General features: G+C 41.9%; 2 protein-coding genes across 2 annotated transcripts in view; one reads left to right on the top strand and one right to left on the bottom strand.

The window, feature by feature from the left end:
• LOC134437421 (filamin-A-interacting protein 1-like) overlaps positions 1-12,986 on the top strand; it is a 55,033-nt gene extending 42,047 nt beyond the window's left edge. The window contains exons 14-21 of the mRNA XM_063186910.1: positions 605-685; positions 1,292-1,420; positions 2,237-2,375; positions 3,527-3,606; positions 8,877-9,029; positions 10,272-10,374; positions 12,337-12,380; positions 12,562-12,986. Of these exons, the coding sequence (XP_063042980.1) occupies positions 605-685; positions 1,292-1,420; positions 2,237-2,375; positions 3,527-3,606; positions 8,877-9,029; positions 10,272-10,374; positions 12,337-12,380; positions 12,562-12,717 (885 nt within the window). The 3' untranslated portion in view covers positions 12,718-12,986. The remainder of the gene's footprint in view (positions 1-604; positions 686-1,291; positions 1,421-2,236; positions 2,376-3,526; positions 3,607-8,876; positions 9,030-10,271; positions 10,375-12,336; positions 12,381-12,561) is intronic.
• Positions 12,987-16,747: 3,761 nt separating this feature from the next.
• Positions 16,748-18,706, bottom strand: part of dctn1a (dynactin 1a) — a 57,918-nt gene continuing 55,959 nt past the window's right edge. The window contains exons 26-28 of the mRNA XM_063186738.1: positions 18,667-18,706; positions 17,947-18,036; positions 16,748-17,204 (exon numbers count right to left, since the gene is read on the bottom strand). The exon at positions 18,667-18,706 is cut by the window's right edge and continues 34 nt beyond it. Coding sequence (XP_063042808.1) covers positions 17,067-17,204; positions 17,947-18,036; positions 18,667-18,706 — 268 coding nt within the window. The 3' untranslated portion in view covers positions 16,748-17,066. The remainder of the gene's footprint in view (positions 17,205-17,946; positions 18,037-18,666) is intronic.

Consider the following 18,706-nt stretch of genomic DNA (forward strand, 5'->3'; position numbering starts at 1 on the left):
TACAACCAGATCCGGAATCCACAGCCGATCATCACTACACTTTGCTGTTTGATAGGACATTTGACTTTGTTACACCCTATTTTTTCCAAGTCTTTCTGCCTTGTTTTTGTGTAGTTAGAAACTGGAATGTCAAAAATGTCAAAATCCTGCAATGGTGAAGAATCTTTTTTTTCTATATATATATATCTTGGAGCCGGATCGGGATCCAGATCACCACCAAAATGTAATAACTTGTTCCTTTCGTCATTTCCAGCAATTCCACAACATTTCATCAAAAAAATCTGTTCATAACTTTTTAGTCTATACTTTCGGATTCTTGTGGATTTTAGGCCATTTTTATATTTTATTATAGCGATCACTATTTTTCCCTATTCCACCTGCCATTGTCTTCATTATGTCAGCTTTATTTAATTTTTTTTTTTTTTCTTATTTGTTTCATGATTGTTGTTAATCTAACTGTTAAGCACACTAGGCTGCATGTCTTGTATGAATTGTGCTATAAAAATACAGTTATTATTTATTATTACTATTATTACTATTATTATTATTATTATTATTATTATTATTGTTGTTGTTATTATTATTATTGTTGTGACCTCTGCAGGTGAGCCACAAGGAGCGCATGAGGCAGATTGGACAGGACACCGTGCAGACCGAGCAGCGCAGCGCCCAGCTACGACAGGAGGTCAGGCACCCCAGATTGGATACAGTAGAAGTAGAAGTGAATTGTTTATTTGCATAACGGTGTATCTCCATTTTGTAGCATGTTGGGAAAATGTAATTTTTGTATTAGGCATTCCATTGCATTGCATTGCAAGATGCATTTTATATCGGTTTAAAAAGTATGTTCTCAAAATATTTGAATCACATGAATAGGACCTCTGAAAAGTAATTTTCAATAATAAAATGCAAAAGTCAAAATTGATTGATACACCGTTTTGCAAATAAACTCTTCAAGTACTCTCACAGATGTGATGACAACACTAGTGTGACACAGTAGTATGATATTAGAGAGTTCAAACCAACCTGCCTGCCAATTCTTCCTTTAAAAAAATGGAATGCGTGAGTTTACTTAATTCAAAAAGCCTTCCTCAACCTTCCCAAGGGGTCTAGGCCTACTTAAACAAAGGAGACGGCTTAAGTTCCAATTTATATTCTCAAACATGTTGGAGAGCACACATTTCTGAATGGGCAGCATGAATTCTGGAAATAAACGACTAAAAATACGACACAGTGCACCTTTAATCAATATCTGAATATCAAATCTTAACCATGACTCACTGCCATGCAGGAGAAGAAGCTTCAATCCCACGTGTACCTGACCTCGATCATCGACCGGCTGAAGCAGATGATTGCTAACACCAAGCAAGCCACCAAAGACATGGAGGTCTCATTCAACGAGGAGCTACAGGGAATTGAGGTACTGCAACTGCACTGTTTTTTTCTATATATATTTTTTAGGGATTTTTATGCCTTTATTTGTGATATGATAGAGAGAGACGTACTAGAGGTGCATCGAAAATTCGGCTGCAGAAATTATTCGGCCGAAAACGCAAAAAAAGACACTTTCGGTTTTTGGCCGTAAGTCAATTGAGTGGCCGAATAGAAAATGAATTGAAAATGGGCATTAATTAAACTAATTTCAGTTCTAACATTTGAAGACTTCAAATACACATTAATTTTCTTTCAAAAACATGTCAAAACATTTGATGTAAACAATAGTTTTTAAGCAATATTTAAAAAACCTAACTTTTGATAACTTTTGACTGAATTGTAATATTCGGTTTCGGTATTCGGCCAAGTGATTATTTATTATTTGGTTTCGGTTTCGGCCACAAATGTTCATTTCGGTGCACCTCTAAGAGGAACAGTAAACGAGTGGGAAGAGAGAGATGGGGAAGGACTGGAAATTGACCAGGGCCGGAGTCGAACCTGGGTCACCAGCATAGTAACCCAGTGACTGCATTGCTCAAGCCTGGCAAATTCCATGCTGCCTTGCCCAATCGTTCCAATGTGAAATGATACACGTTAGTAACGTCCAATAAACAGCCGTCGTCAATCGTGAAAATCTACTCCTGTGTCCTGCTCTACATTGTACGCAGGAGTCTGAGATGGTCACCCGGCAGCATGTGGACGGGAAATGAAAATAAACAAATACATTAAAATATAAATAAATACAAATAAAATAAAAATATCATATCATAAAATAAAAGTTGGCGTATGGTGTTGAGTGCAGGAGGAGACGGCGGTGGTGTCCCAGCAGCATGCGGAGCTTCAGGAGCTTCTGGAGGCGGAGCTAGCCGTGCTGTCCAGCGTGGAGGGCGAGTTCGACTTCGATCAGTCCCGACACGTCAACCTCACTAAGGAGACCGCAGGTAACCAGGCAGCTGATCACATGAATGGATGATAGCCTGTTTTTTTATTTTATTTATTTATTTTTTTTTTTTGGGGGGGGTGGGGCTTTTTGCCTTTATGTGTGTGTTGGGATAGTGAAGATATGGACAGGAAGCGAGTGGGGAGAGAGAGACAGGGAAGGGTCGCCAAAGGACCCTGGCTGGAATCAAAGCCGGGTCGCCGGGTCGCCATGGCAGGACCAGCCTTTTTACAAAAAAATATTGTTTTTTATTTTAGTAGCCTTTGGTAGCTCTTTGAGTGCCATGGACTTGAAAACGAGTCTTTTCAGAATGTGTGGCACAGTGCCAAAGACTTGATATCAAGTCATTCACGGTTTTTTTATGGGGGTGGGGCCTAACACGTTGATCTGGTATGTTTGTTGTTCACATGGACAAAGAACTCAATTTTTTATGGCTCTTGATAAATCACTCAAACGTTGAAAAAAGCCTGGCAACCCCCCGGTCTGAATTTGAAAATGGCTGGCACTCAATGAGTTAAGATAGTACAGTGAAGAGTGGAACAGAAGCTGAGTGGGAGAGAGAGATGGGGGAGGATCGGGAAATTAGCTCGGGCCGGAATTGAGCCCGGGTCCGTTGTAACAGTACAGCGCTTTATAGACCGTGAGCTAGGGCCTCAAAATATGGAAACCGTTACCGAAAAGGAGGCAAAGGCCACCATACCTTTTGTTGAAATCTTGGAATCTCAGCTTTGCCATGATGTATGATGGCCACCTGACAAGAGTAGCTGTTGAGAGTTATTACACATAATGTACACAAAGGTTAAGGAAAAAAGTATGTAAATCAAGCAGAGCATTGTCATAGATAATCATCTATATTGGACATAAGGGAACATTTGATTTTGTCATGTTTGGTGTCATTTTAGTAAATATTGGTTTATTATTCAGAAAATATTCACGAAAAGATCAAATTTGGCAATAGGCGGCACAGTTTCAATGAGCTGCATAGTTGCGATGACTACTCTGGCCACTCTGTGCGACCATCTTCCACGGTACACCTTTAAAGGGTTTCTGAGAGAGTAAACATACTCTGCATGTTTTATTTCATTCCTGTTGTCATTGTTCAACAAATATAGTTAGTATTATTTATTTGTCATTTGCCCTCTCAATCCTCAGACCTGAAATATGAGAAGATGGAGCTGGAGGTGTCTGTACAGAGCACCGTGGATGAAACTGCTTGGATGCTCAGACCAAAGGTTTGGCTTCATTCATACATAACATTTGAATGTTTATGTATTGTTTTATCTATGCTTATCCTCTCTTAGTTTGTAAGAGGCAATAAAGGTGTATTTGCCAGTAAGCCTCTATGGGGGAGACTTTTGAAACACTAGTGTTGATTGCTATTGGATAAGACTACAACTGTCAGTGACATCATTCAATGTTACCTCACTTCCACAGCCGTAGATAGAAGAGAGTTACTGCATTGCCATAGTGTCTTGTGGGACTGCCAAAGACAAATATGGCGGCGAAACTGACCACATATGCTCAAATATGGCTGATCTCGCGGTTCCATTCAGTGTTGCACAGCCTTCAAAATGTTCCTGATGTGACGTTCGTTTCCATAGATAGAGTATCATTGGGGACACGGAGAATTGATAAAACAACTGTTTTTGCACATTTCAAAGCACACAATTTCAATGGACTTTGTAATAATTACTTGACCTAAAATGGCAACTTGTGTCAGGAAAAAAAAAATGTAGAATTAGTACACGTAACCTAGCCATGCTAACATTAACGTATTGCAGAGATGTTTAGCTTGAACCTCTGAGGCTAGCGTCCACAAACCACTTGAGATCAAAGAACAATGAGTGAGAGTAGAGAGAGAGAGGTTCCATGGTCCTTTACCATTCGTTCTTTTGTTTTTTGATTCAGAACCAAATAACAAAAAAATGAAAAAACGGCTCGTTATTTCATTATTTTGTTTTAGTGACAAACGAAAACACTAATTTTGATCTGTATTTCAACATTTTATTTTCTACTTCATTTTAAAATAACGGCAATTAAAAAAGCTGACGTGCTATTTTTATTTTTTGATATTTTCATTTCTCTGCCTTATGTGCCCCGGAAGTACTAGATTAGCTGCCCCTGCCGTTGGCGATGTTGCGAAAGACAGTGCGATGTTGCGCCCCACCGCGTTTCTCGTGGCTCTCATTTCACAGCGCGCACGACTGATAGTTTTAAATGTCGTAGGCCTAGGCTACCCGAAGACCCCAGGTTTTATTAACAGTTTTGTAATAGACAACGACCACCGAACACTGGTGTGGACTTACAGCTTACAGCTATTAGCTAGGCTTATCAGCGAAGCTGTCTTCTGGACCAATGTGGAGACATAGTTATAGCCTAATGGGATCTTGATTTTTTTAAGGCATCTATTTTCTTTGAACCGAAAGGAGCTGGCTTTTGGTGGCAGGTTGCGTCCACCATTGCATTTTGATATTGTGTTGTTGTTGGACTCTCGGAAAGAATTGCCCTCTGACACGTTTTGAACCCTAGAAAGTCTCTAGCTAGTTTGCCAAATAAAATCTGTCTTCCTGGCGAATTCATTCCCTTTGTCATTGTCCCTCTTTTCCTGTTAGTATGTTTTGACCTGGATATGTTTATCACCGTAATTTGTCTAAACCTACACAATGCGAGCTCGTAGCACTTAACACAGCAGGCATCTATCAAAGGAACGCACCGCGTGTGTGAGCTGCATTCTCCTTATCCCTCATGGAATGGCAAGCCATGTTGAGAGACTTTAATTAAATTCAATGTACTCGCTATTTTGTAGAGATATTAGGCTACAGTAAAATGTCAGCACTACATCAATGTTAGTTTGGCAAATGTAATGCTGGCATGCTGATTCATGAAACAAGACGCATAGGCTTACAAATAGTTGGCTATAGTTCCCCAAGCATAGGCTACTGAAAATGGCCATTGCCACTGTGTACAACGTGTTTTTACACATTCAATTACTCCCACTAAAGGCATCTCACAAACTCAACGATGAGTGCTGCCAGTGCACATTTCACCTATACCACACACGTGGACAGCTCGCAGTGCAATACAAGGGCTGCCGCTGCACCAGCTGCAAATGCAGAGAGAATGATCTCACCTAGATCTACTCAGACATTTAACCTACTGTACTGATGATAGGGGGTGAAGTTTTAGCCCATATTTCATTTTCCAGTGTAAAACTCATGCTATTGTTTTTGTGCCAATTGCCTCAATTTATTTTATTATAAACCAGCATTTTGGATGGCCATTTGTGCCATATGGCTCGCATTTTTGTTGAAGTTCTGTAACATGGATTATCTTCAACGTGTAGGCTATACTTTTTTTTAGTTTGGTATAATTACAGACAATGCACATTACTGATTTTTGTGACATTTTGACATTTTTTGGAAGGAATATAATCAAAATAGTCCCGCCGCGTGGATTATTGTTTTGTGACGTGCATGTGGGAGCCTTATGTCGGCAAAGGGTACAACAGTATTGTTTGGTTGTAGCCTTTTGTTTGGTCTCCCTTCATGAAACTGTAATGTGCTTCACAAATAAGAGTAGTGCCGCCATAGACGTTAGAACTAAAATAATCTTTGGTGCCGCGGTTTCAGCACCATGGACAGAGGGCGCCAGTCCATGCAGGCCCTGGCGCAGACCCTGGCGCGTACAGGTTAGGTAGACAGATATGAAAGCTTTCAACTGATAGCCTTCATTTTCATAAAAAATATTGCAGTTTGGATTTGTTATAGACTGTGAATTTCACATATATGTTACAAAACACCTCTTCTGACAACATCCAGTGTGGATTTAGTTATGATTTTAACCTATTTAATCGAGGTCAGCTTTGACTTCCGGGGCACATACGGCCGAGAAATGAAAATATAAAAAATTAAAAATAGCACGTCAAGCTTTTTTTCTTTGCCGTTATTTTGTCACTAAAACGAAATAATGAAATAACCAGCCGTTTTTTCGTTTTTTGTTATTTGGTTCTGAATCAAAAAACAAAAGAACGAATGCTACACGGACCTTCCATTGGCCCATTGTTTCCGGGTTCTATTATTGCATGTGGGGGGGGGGGGGAATACCCCTTTAGGCAGACCTAGGCAGACCTAAGGACTGTTCTATTCAATGCTAGGAGTATTGTGACACGCCCCTTTAGGCAGACCGGAACCTGGTCATGTTAGGTGCCCATAGCAACCTATTGCATTGGCATATCTCTATATACTTAAAGAATCTCTGATGTAACTGTTCTATCTACAGCTCTGTTCACTTCCTTTTACCTGTCTCACGACAGTCTTAACCCCAACTCACGTTCCCTATTAGTGGCCGAACAATTCAACGATTAGTGAATTCAGCTTAACACAATGATAGGAAGCGCGGATATCGAAGGATGAAGCAGCAACGTCGTCGCTATGAACACTTGGTCGTCACAAGCCAGTCTCTCCCTGTATGCATTCCAATATGCAGACTTGCATCCTCCACTTGTGCTTGTGGCCTCATACCAGGAAGTAATGCGCTGTAATGATATCATTGACAACAGCATTGTATTTTAAAGTGGAAATGAAGCACTGACAACTATTATCATTTTTTGGCGGCTTATTTATTTTCATAAACGAATGGATGTTCATTGAACTGCACTTTTAAGTAGTTTTGCTGAAAAATGACATGTTATTACCGAGTTTCGCCACAAGGGCGCAGCCATGTTCGCCGCCTACGTAACGCGAATGGTAGAACTTGGTGGCTAATGTAGCCTTCCATTCACTTAACGTTAGCGTGTGCTAACTACAGCGCTAACTGACTCTAATCGTGGCAGTAAAATTGAAGAAGGACGAGGGGTTCATTTTACATTGTCCCTGGGTTTTCTATGTTATATACCTACTATCAGATGAAAGAGAAATGCCAAGTGTCATTATCACTTTGTGTCAAAAAGCCTTTGCTACGAGCATGGTGGGATAGCTGCAGCCATCCACCCATTGCATCCACCATAGGACAGGAGTCAGGACTGGGGCTGCTCGATCTCATAGGTTTGTAGTGACAGACCGTCATCAATAACGTCTTTTTCCTGCATTGTTAGACGCTAATCTGAAAGCCCATGTCTTTAAGTTGGCTATGTGGTTCAATTCAGTAATAGAAAATAACTTGCAAAATTGGCGGAAGTTTGGAAAGCTTTGTGAAGGGAAGGGACGCAGCCTGTGTGTGTGGCTATCCCATCCCCTCTCTCGTCTCGCTCTCGGAGTTGGAGGAGCTTTGGGGATTTGAAGTTGATGCCACGGGAAATGACACCTTAAACTATCATGGCCTACATTAAGTTATGGCATGCTTAAAGTAGCTGCATCTATTGTAGTAAATTATTATGTTATTGAAGTCGCGGATGCATCCTCAAACTGGCTGGAATAGCGTTGTTGCCTTGGATTATTGTTGACTGGATAACACCGATAAACGTGGGCACGGAGATGTCAAAGTAGCCTAATTCAGGTGCTTGGAAAATGTTGGCGAAATCATCGGAAGATGAAGGTAGGGAACTGCAACATTGCACGACATCGCACGATTATGAATAGTGATCATGTTGGCTCATACCAAAATGTGTTAGCGACTTGTCACCTTAGCAAAAAAAAAAGCTGCTTGTTTACCTGTGGTTCATGTGATGGGATGTCTTGTCTGCCTTCATGCCTCATATTTGTTCTGTCCCACCAAAACACGTATTCTTGCTTCATTTGGGTTAAGCAAATAAGCTCATAATCAGCCACGCAAGTCCCAAATGTTTAATTCACTACTATCATAACAGCATTAGAATAGGAGACTACCATTCGCGTGACGTCACCCGCTGTTGGCTGGAAACGTTAACAGAAACGTTACGTGTTTGTGCTTTATTTTTTTATTAACGGCTTAAATTTCAGACTTCAAAAAAATATATATATTTGCTGGCTTATCTTACTGGTGTTATAGACCCCTATATTAGGTCACTGCTTCATTTCCACTTTAATTTCTTGCAAAAGCTCAATTGTAAAGTCATTTTCTCATTTGCAAACTGGATGGTGAATGAAGAATAAATAGTCCCCCAAAAGTTGTTGTGACTAAGCTGACGGCAGGGAAACTTATGTAATTATTTTCTCCACGGAGGCGGGGCCAGGAGGCAGGGGTAAGGCCACAAGCACAAGCGGAAAACGGCAGTATGAAAGTGAAAGTGAAAGCCCATTGGGAAACTCCAACTCCCATTGTCATCGTGACACAGCACACTGTGAACACTGCGAAATTGCATTTATGCCTCATCCGTGCAAGGGGGCAGCCTTCAATGGCGCCCCAAGGGAGCAGTGCGGTGGGACGGTACCATGCTCAGGGTACCTCAGTCATGGAGGAGGATGGGGGAGAGCATTACTCCCCCCACCAACCTGGCGGGCTGGGAGTCAAACCGGCAACCTTTGGGCTACAAGTCGGATGCCCTAACCGCTTACCCATGACCGCCCTACTTGTGTGCCTGGTTCAGGAGGAGATTAAGGTGGAGCTGGTGGATATGAGGAGGAAGCACATGGATCTGCTGAGGTCCAACGTGGAGAAGATCGCCAAGACGGAGAGGGCCATCTACAACAACGCCGTCATGCTGGAGAAGGTCAACCAGGAGAACCACCACTTCCGCACAGTATGTCACATGACTTTGTTGTCATCAATTCCATTGCTCAAAACAAAAGGACCACTTCCACACAGTATGTCACATGACTCTATTGTCATCAATTCCATTGCTCAAATCAAAACCACCACTTCCGCACGGTATGTCACATGACTTTATCGTCATTCATTCCATTGCTCAAAACAAGGGACCACTTCCACACAGTATGTCACATGACTTTGTTGTCATTCATTGCATTGCTCAAAACAAAACGACCACTTCCGCACAGTACGTCACATGACTTTGTTGTCATTCATTGCATTGCTCAAATCAAAACGACCACTTCCGTACGGTATGCCACTTGACTTTATTATCATTCATTGCATTGCTCAAAACAAGGGACCACTTCCACACAGTATGTCACATGACTTTGTTGTCATTCATTGCATTGCTCAAAACAAAACGACCACTTCCGCATGGTATGTCACTTGACTTAATTGTCATTCATTGCATTGCTCAAAACAAAACGACCACTTCCGCACGGTATGTCACATGACTTTGTTGTCATCAATTCCATTGCTCAAAACAAGGGACCACTTCCACACAGTATGTCACATGACTTTATCGTCATTCATTCCATTGCTCGAAACAAAACGACCACTTCAGCACAGTATGTCACACGAAACAGAAGCTGGCTACATTAAATATGTAGAAGCTGGCTTTCTGGCTTTTTTCACCACAAATCGTAAGACTACTTATCCATTCCCAATGACTCTGCACACAGTAAAAAAAGCCCACTAGTATTAATTCTGTTGACATTAGTCAAAATTAACTCCTTGGTCCTATTCAAGAAAGTGTTCATTTTACCCTTTGGTCAGTGTAACATTTTCTCAGTATTTCTTCAATGTTACTCAATATTGCACACATACTAGAATGTGTTTATCATGTTGCTATTATTAAGTTGAAGTTACACTGACTTGATTCACTGTTTAGAGTAATTTGACTGTCCAAAGGGTTATATTGTAATGGCAGTGGCATGGCTGAGCACAGTGATATTAGTCATTAAAGTAATTACCATTAGATATTCTATGCTTTACTTACTGAATAAAAAAATGGTATAGCTCTCACTGGTATAATACAGGGTGCATCTACTATACTGAATCTTCTCACCAAAAAAAAACCCAAAATAAATTAATAAATAAAACATTCTGAGCACTTCCTTTTCTCTACTTGTTGTCTTTGCCCCCCCCCCCCCCCCCCCCCCCCCCTACTCAGTGCATTGCGCAGATGAAGGAGGATGTTGCCCATGCCCAGCATGACAAAGTTCGTCACGCTCAGGAGGCTGAGAGGCTGCAAGAGCAGGACCACGCTCTGTTCCGTGAGTACAACTACTCAGCCGACAGGCACATCTCTACATGCTGAAAGACCAGACGTTAAACAGGAAATGATGCATAATAATAATAAAAAAAAAATAAAAATAATAATAACTTGGTTTTATATAGCGTCTTTCAAGGAACCTAAGATGACTGTACAATAGGTGAAGGGCCAGGGCAGTGTTAATTTCGTGATGAAATATTTTCGTCATAATTATCGTTAAAGATTGTTTTTCCCCTGACGACAATAAAACGATGACGGAAAAAACAGCATGCGTTTGTACGAAAAATATAATGATATTGATTCATATTTTCGTCAAAAAAATAGAAATGTGACTACAATACCACCGGAGACGAAAAGCAATAGGAAGCATTTTTGTTAATATGTCACTGAAACATTGAAAAAGAATTTCCTGCTATTTCGCAAGTCGCGACCCTCATCTGCTCCGCGTCTCCTCCCCTCCCTCACACACACACGCAGGCACAGTGACAGGCAGCGTCAGTGCCGCACACCCGTGACCACGCAGTAGCCTACTTTTCAGTGCAATCCTGGCTGGAAAAAATATTGTTGCCCATTTATCCATGACGAAGAAGTTTATGCAGTCATGAAATAGTGGTGTTGCTGTCGCACAGTAGCAAACATCTTTCTCTAACGATGTAGGCTATTTTTGCGGAACTTCTCCACTCCCTGACGCTTTCATGAACCTGCTACCCAACGGTCTTGTCTGATCTTTTCTCAATGTTCGCTAATGTTTGTAATTTCAGGGTCTAGCCTTCTGCCTTCTGATAAGAATCACTCTAGCCTTCTGATAAGAATAACTTTAGTGCCGATCGCAAAGGATTCGGAAGTGTGGAGTTTTGCGACTTGTTTCAGTCAAGGACACTGAAATAGGAAGTGAACGGCCCTTCCACGCTTTGACATGCATTATTGCAATAACGTCTTGCGAATGCATGCAACCATGGACACAACCATGTCAACAAGAGCGCGTAGGCTATGCCATCACAACTTTTCATCAAGCAAATAGGCTAATATGCAACAGCTTGCAATACGCGCACGAGAGAGAGAGAGAGAGAGAGAGAGAGAGAGAGAGAGAGAGAGAGAGAGAGAGAGAGAGAGAGGTCTTCCAACAGGTGCCATTGTAATGCTTGCATACAGTAACCTGGCTACTGTACCCCGGTATACCCACAAGTAGGCTTTTTTTTCATAATGTGCAGTCCCGTTTTCCCCCGAAGTCGTTCTAAAATATCGTCAGAGATTTATGAGTGTCGTGAGTGCCATGATTTTTTTTTTTACATATTGGACGCACTGGCTTATAAGCTCTGGCAGTTTTTGACAATATTTTATGATTAGGCCTACAATATGTCATTTTAATAATTGATTTCCCCAAATGGTATTTCAGTTTGACAATTTTATAGTAAGTAGTGTAGACAAGAGGAAATTAATGTAATATTTTAGTTGACTAGAAGTATTTTAGATTTCGTCGAGTAAAATTGTATGAATTTTAGTTGACTAAAACTAGACTAAAACAAAAATGATTTAGATGACTAAATTGTGACTAAAACTAAAATTACATTTTCGTCAAGAGACTAAAACTAAAACTAAATAAAAAATTCCTGTCAAGTCCATATGCCTCTGTGAATCGATGGGATTTAAAGTGCTTCTTGAACATAGCCAGTGTGGGTGCTTGGCGTATGTTGGGAGGTAGACTGTTTCAGAGCGAGGGGAAAGAAAGCTCTGTCACCAACAGTACGGAGTCGATTTAAAGGTGCTCTATGTAGGGTGGTGGCCAGAGTAGGTATTGGAACTATGCTGCTCATTGAAACTGTGACACCTATTGTCAAATTTGATTTTTTTTTTTTCATTAATATTTATTAGTTTAGAGCCCTGAATACGACCAACCTCTGAACCATAATATCTGTAATACAGTATAATATCCGTAATACATCGGCAAAAATCTATTTTGCAGAAGGCCTACTTGACGCTTGGGTGAATGACCTCGACGTGGTGAAGGTAAGTTGGGAATATCAATACATTGTAATGATAGTATGCAGGATACTGATATACACAATATGTACACATAACACAATGTCTTTCTCTAGCTCTTATTTACCATAGACAAAATAACTAAAACCATGTCATTATTAATGTAAAGATAACAGACTTTCACACACTTTGACAACTTTCATGCCAGGAGTACAATGATAAGGATCGTCAAATCTACCAAGGTCTTCAGAATCTCGTCTTGAAGATCGAGAGCAGGCAGAACAATCTTGGAGGCATCTCGAATAACATTAGGAAGGAGACTGAGGGTTTGACAGCCCTCTTGTCTTCTCCAAAGATACAGTGATCGTCAGTGAACAGCTGGCCTTTAGGTAGTACGTGTACATTATTATGAGTATTACGCCTCTGCTCTGCTTCCTTTGCCTTTTGAGACGTACTTTGAAGCGGCGATGTTGGACTCTGTAGCAGATTCTACAACCCTTCATCTCCAGATGGATGAAAACAGAGAATATTACACCTCTATTAAAAGTATTTTTTTTAAATCAATTTGTTAACAGGCAAACACAGAGTACTCCTATTGTTTAGAATAAAAAAAGAAAGCTGTTGCAATATGGATTTTTTTTTTCCATTTTTACTTTACACGTGTATGTTGAGTAATGTTGACACCACTTGAGTTTTCATCAGAGTTTACTGACATTGTTTAAGTCAGTGTTTCTTAACCTGGGGTGCGGGCACCCCCTGGGGGTGCGCCAGAGATTTCAGGGGGTGTGCGGGATTTTGTTTGTGTTGAGGTTGTGACCAAAATTCTGCTTCCAAACATTATAATTAGGCCAAATCAAGACCAAATTAAACATGTTTTGGAGCTAATGTAAAGTCATTTAAGATTGATTAATGTCTAAAGCAAGAATCATTGTAATTATTAACTTAAATCAATTTTTAGTGCTTATACACGTGTAGACGTTTGGGTTGGGGGTGCGCGGCATGTCTTGGGTACAAGTTAGGGGGTGCTTCAAGAAAAAAGGTTAAGAACCACTGGTTTAAGTATTTCTTTAAAACATGACCTCATTAAGGGACATCAAGCAGCTATATGTAGGTCTCAATTTCAGCACGTCACCAGTCAGTGGTAGGGCTTCTCTCCTGTGTGAATATGCTAATGTATTTAGAGAGGAAATGGCTGTAAAACTCGTGCCACAATGTTGGTGGTTTTATGACCTCTTGTGAAAATATGCATTGTTTGAGACACATTCCAGACTGTTGGCAGTGGTAGACTTGTGGATATACTCATGCAGGGGTCCCCAAACTAAGGCCCGGGGGGCCGGATGCAGCCCGCCATGCCCCTTTGACCGGCCCTCCACCTCTCTGCACCTCACCATTTACACTGGCCCAAAGAAGCAATTCTCACAGAAAAAAATAATGATAAAATACTGTACCTATTTTATCACTCATTAACTGTCATTCACCATATTTTTCTAACCTTTCCTTGCTATTTTCACATGTGAAGTACTCACTTCTTTTGCAAATCGCTTGTAATGATGAACTATTTTGTGCTAGAAATGATGGCTATAACAGGCAGTAGCCTAGCATACAGCCCACATTGATCCCTGCCCCTGATCACAGTCAGGAACGATAATGTGTATGGAGATGTGATGTCAGTGAAAAAAACTTTCCCCACAAGGTTGCCACAGGGAAGCCATGGCTCAATGGCTAGTGTGCTGGTCTTTACTTCAGAGGGTTGCAGGTTCAAATGCCATCCTTACTAGCACATTTATCCATGGATGAGTGCCCTTGAGCACCTAACCCCACATTGCTCCAGGGAGTGTAACTAATACCCTGTACCTACGTAAATAACTCTTCAGTAGCTTTGGATACAAGCTAGTCAACTCAGTATAATGTAATGTTGCCAGTGGTAGGGCCTGTCTCCTGTGTGAAGAAACGTGCAGTTTGAAAGTTGCTGCAAATGAGAAACTCTCTCCAAGCTATTGGCAGTGGTAGGGGTGGTCTCTCGTATGAAAATCCATATCTGACTTTATTTGTAGCCAAACTGTCCTGGGCTTACTGAACTGTGCTAGGTGAACAGAATGGATACATATACTGCACTGTATATAAAATCCCAAAATCATTAACACTTCTTACCGGGAGAACACACCAGTGGCAACAAGATTACATGACAGAGAATCGCTGAACTGTGTCGCAAGAGCGATAGAAGCGACAGAGTATGCCTGTTAAAAGCAGAATGCAAGCATTTCGACATTATAATTGGCTGTAGCAGAACCGTCGCCGAACCGTATCATAGCTCCTTTGTATAATATTACTCTTGTCACCGCTGGTGTGTGTGTTCGTCTGGGTGATAATCAGAACATTCTACTGAGCAAGATCTAAAAGTGAGGAAGGCACTTGCGTGGAGGGCCCTGAACGCTATGGCCAGTGTTTTGAACTCCAATCTCCCCCGTCCAATCAAACTCAGCTTCTTCTACGCGACAGTAGAGCCTGTCCTCCTCTATGGCAGTGAATGATGGACCCTGAAACCAACCCTAGAGAAGTCCTTTGATGGGTGCTACACCAGGATGCTGCGTGCAGTGCTCAACATCAGTAAGAGTGCACATGTAACCAACAAAATCCTATACGAGGGAATACCAAGCGTGAGCGAGAAGATAGCTGTAAGGAGAATGAGATTTGCAAGACATTGCCAAAGGCACCCAGAACTGTCAGCCAGCAAACTGGTGCTTTGGGAACCACCACACTAACATTGGTGGACATACTCAAGAAGGTCGCCGGAGCCAGAGTACCAGCGAACTGAAAAGATGTATGGAGAATCAGGTTGACTGGAAGCAACGATGGAAGGCTCGTCTGAGGACGACCTAGAGAGAGAACATTCTACCATTCACGTCAATGGGTGGTGGGGCTCTTGATGATAGGGAAAACAGAAGAAAAAACTGGTCTGGGGAACGAATAAAAAGAGTGTATAGCAGGCCAACGAAAATGTACCATCCAAGAGAGAACCCCTTTCAAGCATTATGGAGTTAGAGCAGCATCACTATCTTGCTGTGGCCTTTCAAAGTTGCTGTATGAATGAATGAATGAATGAATGAATGAATGAAAGAAAATGGAGGATTGCCAATGACAAGGGTGAAAGTGAAAAATGTAGAATAATGTTTAATTTGTATGCTTGCCCACAGACACTAAATTGCTACAGTAGTATTTAGTAACTATGTCATGTCACATTAGCAATATTAGTGTTGTAATTACATCTGTAATAGTGCTTCTACTTTATAGATCTCTGCTTATGGTACTAAAGCTACTGCAAACGGTTCTCTACAACCAAACCAGCTTTGTAGCCACCCCCACTCTTCAGATTTACAGAAGTAGTTAGTTCTGAATGGACATGCAACCAAAGTACGACAAAAATAAACTACACACGAGTGTGTGTTTTAAAACATTTTATTTCTTCTTTTTTTTTTTCATCCAAAAGAACAGCGTCGACATAGCGTATGTATCAAACCAGCTAATAGTACTGTCGTGCAGACATCAGCACGAGCCCAAGGGCTATTGCAATTCATTTTGTTTCTCAAAGTCGTTGTCAGACAACTTATACCATACTAATAATAATGAAATCAAGCGGAGGCTGCATACATCTTTAGACAGTACTTGTTAGAGCCTACATAAGTGTTCCTACAGTTGTTACTTCATACTTTGCAGATGTGCCTGTCTTCGCTAATGTATAGGTAGGCAAAGGCTGGTGTGTGTGTGTGTGTGTGTGTGTGTGTGTGTGTGTGTGTGTGTTGCATACAAATACTATATTAACTCTGTCCAACAGTTTAACGGTGTATGTGTGTGTGTGTGTGTTCTCCCCATGACAGTTTAAATGGGCAGTGCTGTATTTAATAACCATTGGGAGCCAGCGGTGCATTGGTTTGGTCCTCACTGCACTTCGTACTACATAAATATCAAACAGAACTTCCCAAAGAGAAACAAAAACAAAACAAACCTGGGGAGACATGGGGTGCAGGTGCGATGCACTTTTTTTCTACTGTGCTGTGTTCCAAACTGACAAATACTCCCCAACCTGATTGTTGTCCTTCCAATGCCAACATTAAAAAAAAGAAAAGAAAACGCTTTCTAAATATTATGTTTAGTGAAAATCAGGCATAAGATCAAAGCTAAACATTTCAGAAGACAGACGAATGGAAAATGTGATTGTTTGAGTTGGTGTGTCTGGGTGTTAATGTACAGCTTTAAAAAAAAAAAAACTGCATATGAAAAAGCAGCCAATAATGTGCGAAGAAGTATACTATTAAAGGTTACAGTGTAGATTTGACTAACATTGCTTATGTGACCCCATTGTTTCGGTTGAAAAAGCCTGTAGACAGACACATGACTTGTGTTCAAGTGCCTGTTTATTCTGAGAAGAGACGTGTAAAAAGTGTAGAAAAGTTTGATTTTTAATTGGAAAAAGTTCCACTGTGTAGCTCTTTGGCTTGGATCGCACAGACCTGTTTATTATCTCGATTTGTTTCCTGAGCCTAAGAGAAATGATGGGATAGAAACGCGTTTCTGAGACAGCTGTGGTGGAAGCCTTGAGTTGTAGTGTTGGGGGAAAGTCAGGATTGGATAACAGTGAGCTCTTCAGGGTGCGTTGGTGCCTCTGATTGGAGGATAGGAGTGTCACTCCTCAGCGTGGACCAATGGGAGTGCGGTCTAGGTCATGAGGAGGCGGTGCACCTGCTGCAGCTGCTGCTGTGATAGGACGAGGCTGTGGGAGCGCTCCTGGCCACGCGCACACGGGATCAACACCTTGCCAACCAGCACCGTGCCAGCCTTCCTCTCCTCCTTAGCCTGGGAGAGGGAGGGGAGGGGGGAGTGGAGATGGAGAGAGGGGGAGAGAGAGAGAGAGAGAGAGAGAGAGAGAGAGAGAGAGAGAGAGAGAGGAGATGGGGGGGAGAGAGAGAGAGAGAGGAGGAGGAGGAGGAGATGGGGAGAGAGAGAGAGAAAGAGAGAGAGAGAGAGAGAGAGGAGGAGATGGGGAAAGAGAGAGAGGAGGAGGAGATGGGGAAAGAGAGAGGAGGAGGAGATGGGGAGAGAGAGAGAGAGAGGAGGAAGAGAGAGAGAGGAGGAGATGGGGAGAGAGAGAGAGGAGGAGGAAGAGAGAGAGAGAGGAAGAGGAGGGGGAAGAAGAGAAGGAGGAAGAGGGACAGGGGAATGGAGGAGAAAGAGGAGGAGATTGAGAGAGGAGGAGGAGGAACAGGGGGAGATGAGGATGAGGAAAAAGAGGAAGAGAGGGAGGAGAAGGAAGAGGGAAAGAGGAGGGAGAGGAGGAGAGACCGGAGGGAGAGGAGGGTTATGGAGATAAAGACAGGAAAAAGGGAAACAGGCAGGAGAAGAAAAAGAAAGGAGTGATGGAGCAAGAGAGGAAGAGTGACAACGAAGAAGATGGAAAAAACAAGAGTAAGAAGAACGTCTGTGAGCTTAAAAAAAGCGAAACAGGAGGACAACAATATTTTTTTTTCAAGGATGGATGCCCATCTTGTTTGTGTGTGTGTGTGCCTGGTGTGTGTGTGTGTGTGTGTGTGTGACCTACCTTGACGAAGGGAGAGGAGGGGAAAGTGGCAAAGTCGGAGGGCACTCGAGCACCAGGCTGCTTGGCAATGACATGCTCAGCCACCTCACCCTGGAGTGGGGGGGAGAGAGGGGAAGGGATAGGGTGGGGGTGGAAGAGAGTAACAGGGGAAATGGAGCGTCAGAGAAAGAGACGTGAACTGACTGACTTCTATCAAATTTCCTGCCTTGACAGGTATACTATGATGGTACTTTTCAACTAGGGATGCACAATGTATCGGCCAGATGTATCGGTATCGGCCGATATTTGACATTTCTCAACACATCGGACATCGGTCCGATGGGTAAAACTGGGCCGACGTTAACGCCAATGTTACGGTTCTAAAAGATTGGCGTTGACGGTGACTTTTTTATTGTTTGTCTTCTAGTTTGTCTCTGTTTTATCTAATTTTATCATTAAATGTCATCTCTTTTTAAAAAAACAAAAAACATCGGTATCGGTTAATATCGGTTATCGGCCAAAACCGCAATATCAATATCGGATATCGGTATCGGCCGAAATTTTTCACATTGTGCATCCCTATTTTCAACGAATAGTTAGAATACTAGTGTTTCTCAACAGGCGGTACTGCACTACACCCCGTTAGGAGACCAAACTTGAGCACTTGGGTCCTTTGCATTGGGTAGACAGGGTTTGGGGTATCGTACGCTACTAGAAGATGTTTGGCATAGCGAATTTTACCTTGAGTTTGTCCAGAGCGTCACTCAGGGACTGCAGCTGA

Source organism: Engraulis encrasicolus, chromosome 21 (assembly GCF_034702125.1).
Source record: "Engraulis encrasicolus isolate BLACKSEA-1 chromosome 21, IST_EnEncr_1.0, whole genome shotgun sequence".
Taxonomy (NCBI): Eukaryota; Metazoa; Chordata; class Actinopteri; order Clupeiformes; family Engraulidae; genus Engraulis; species Engraulis encrasicolus.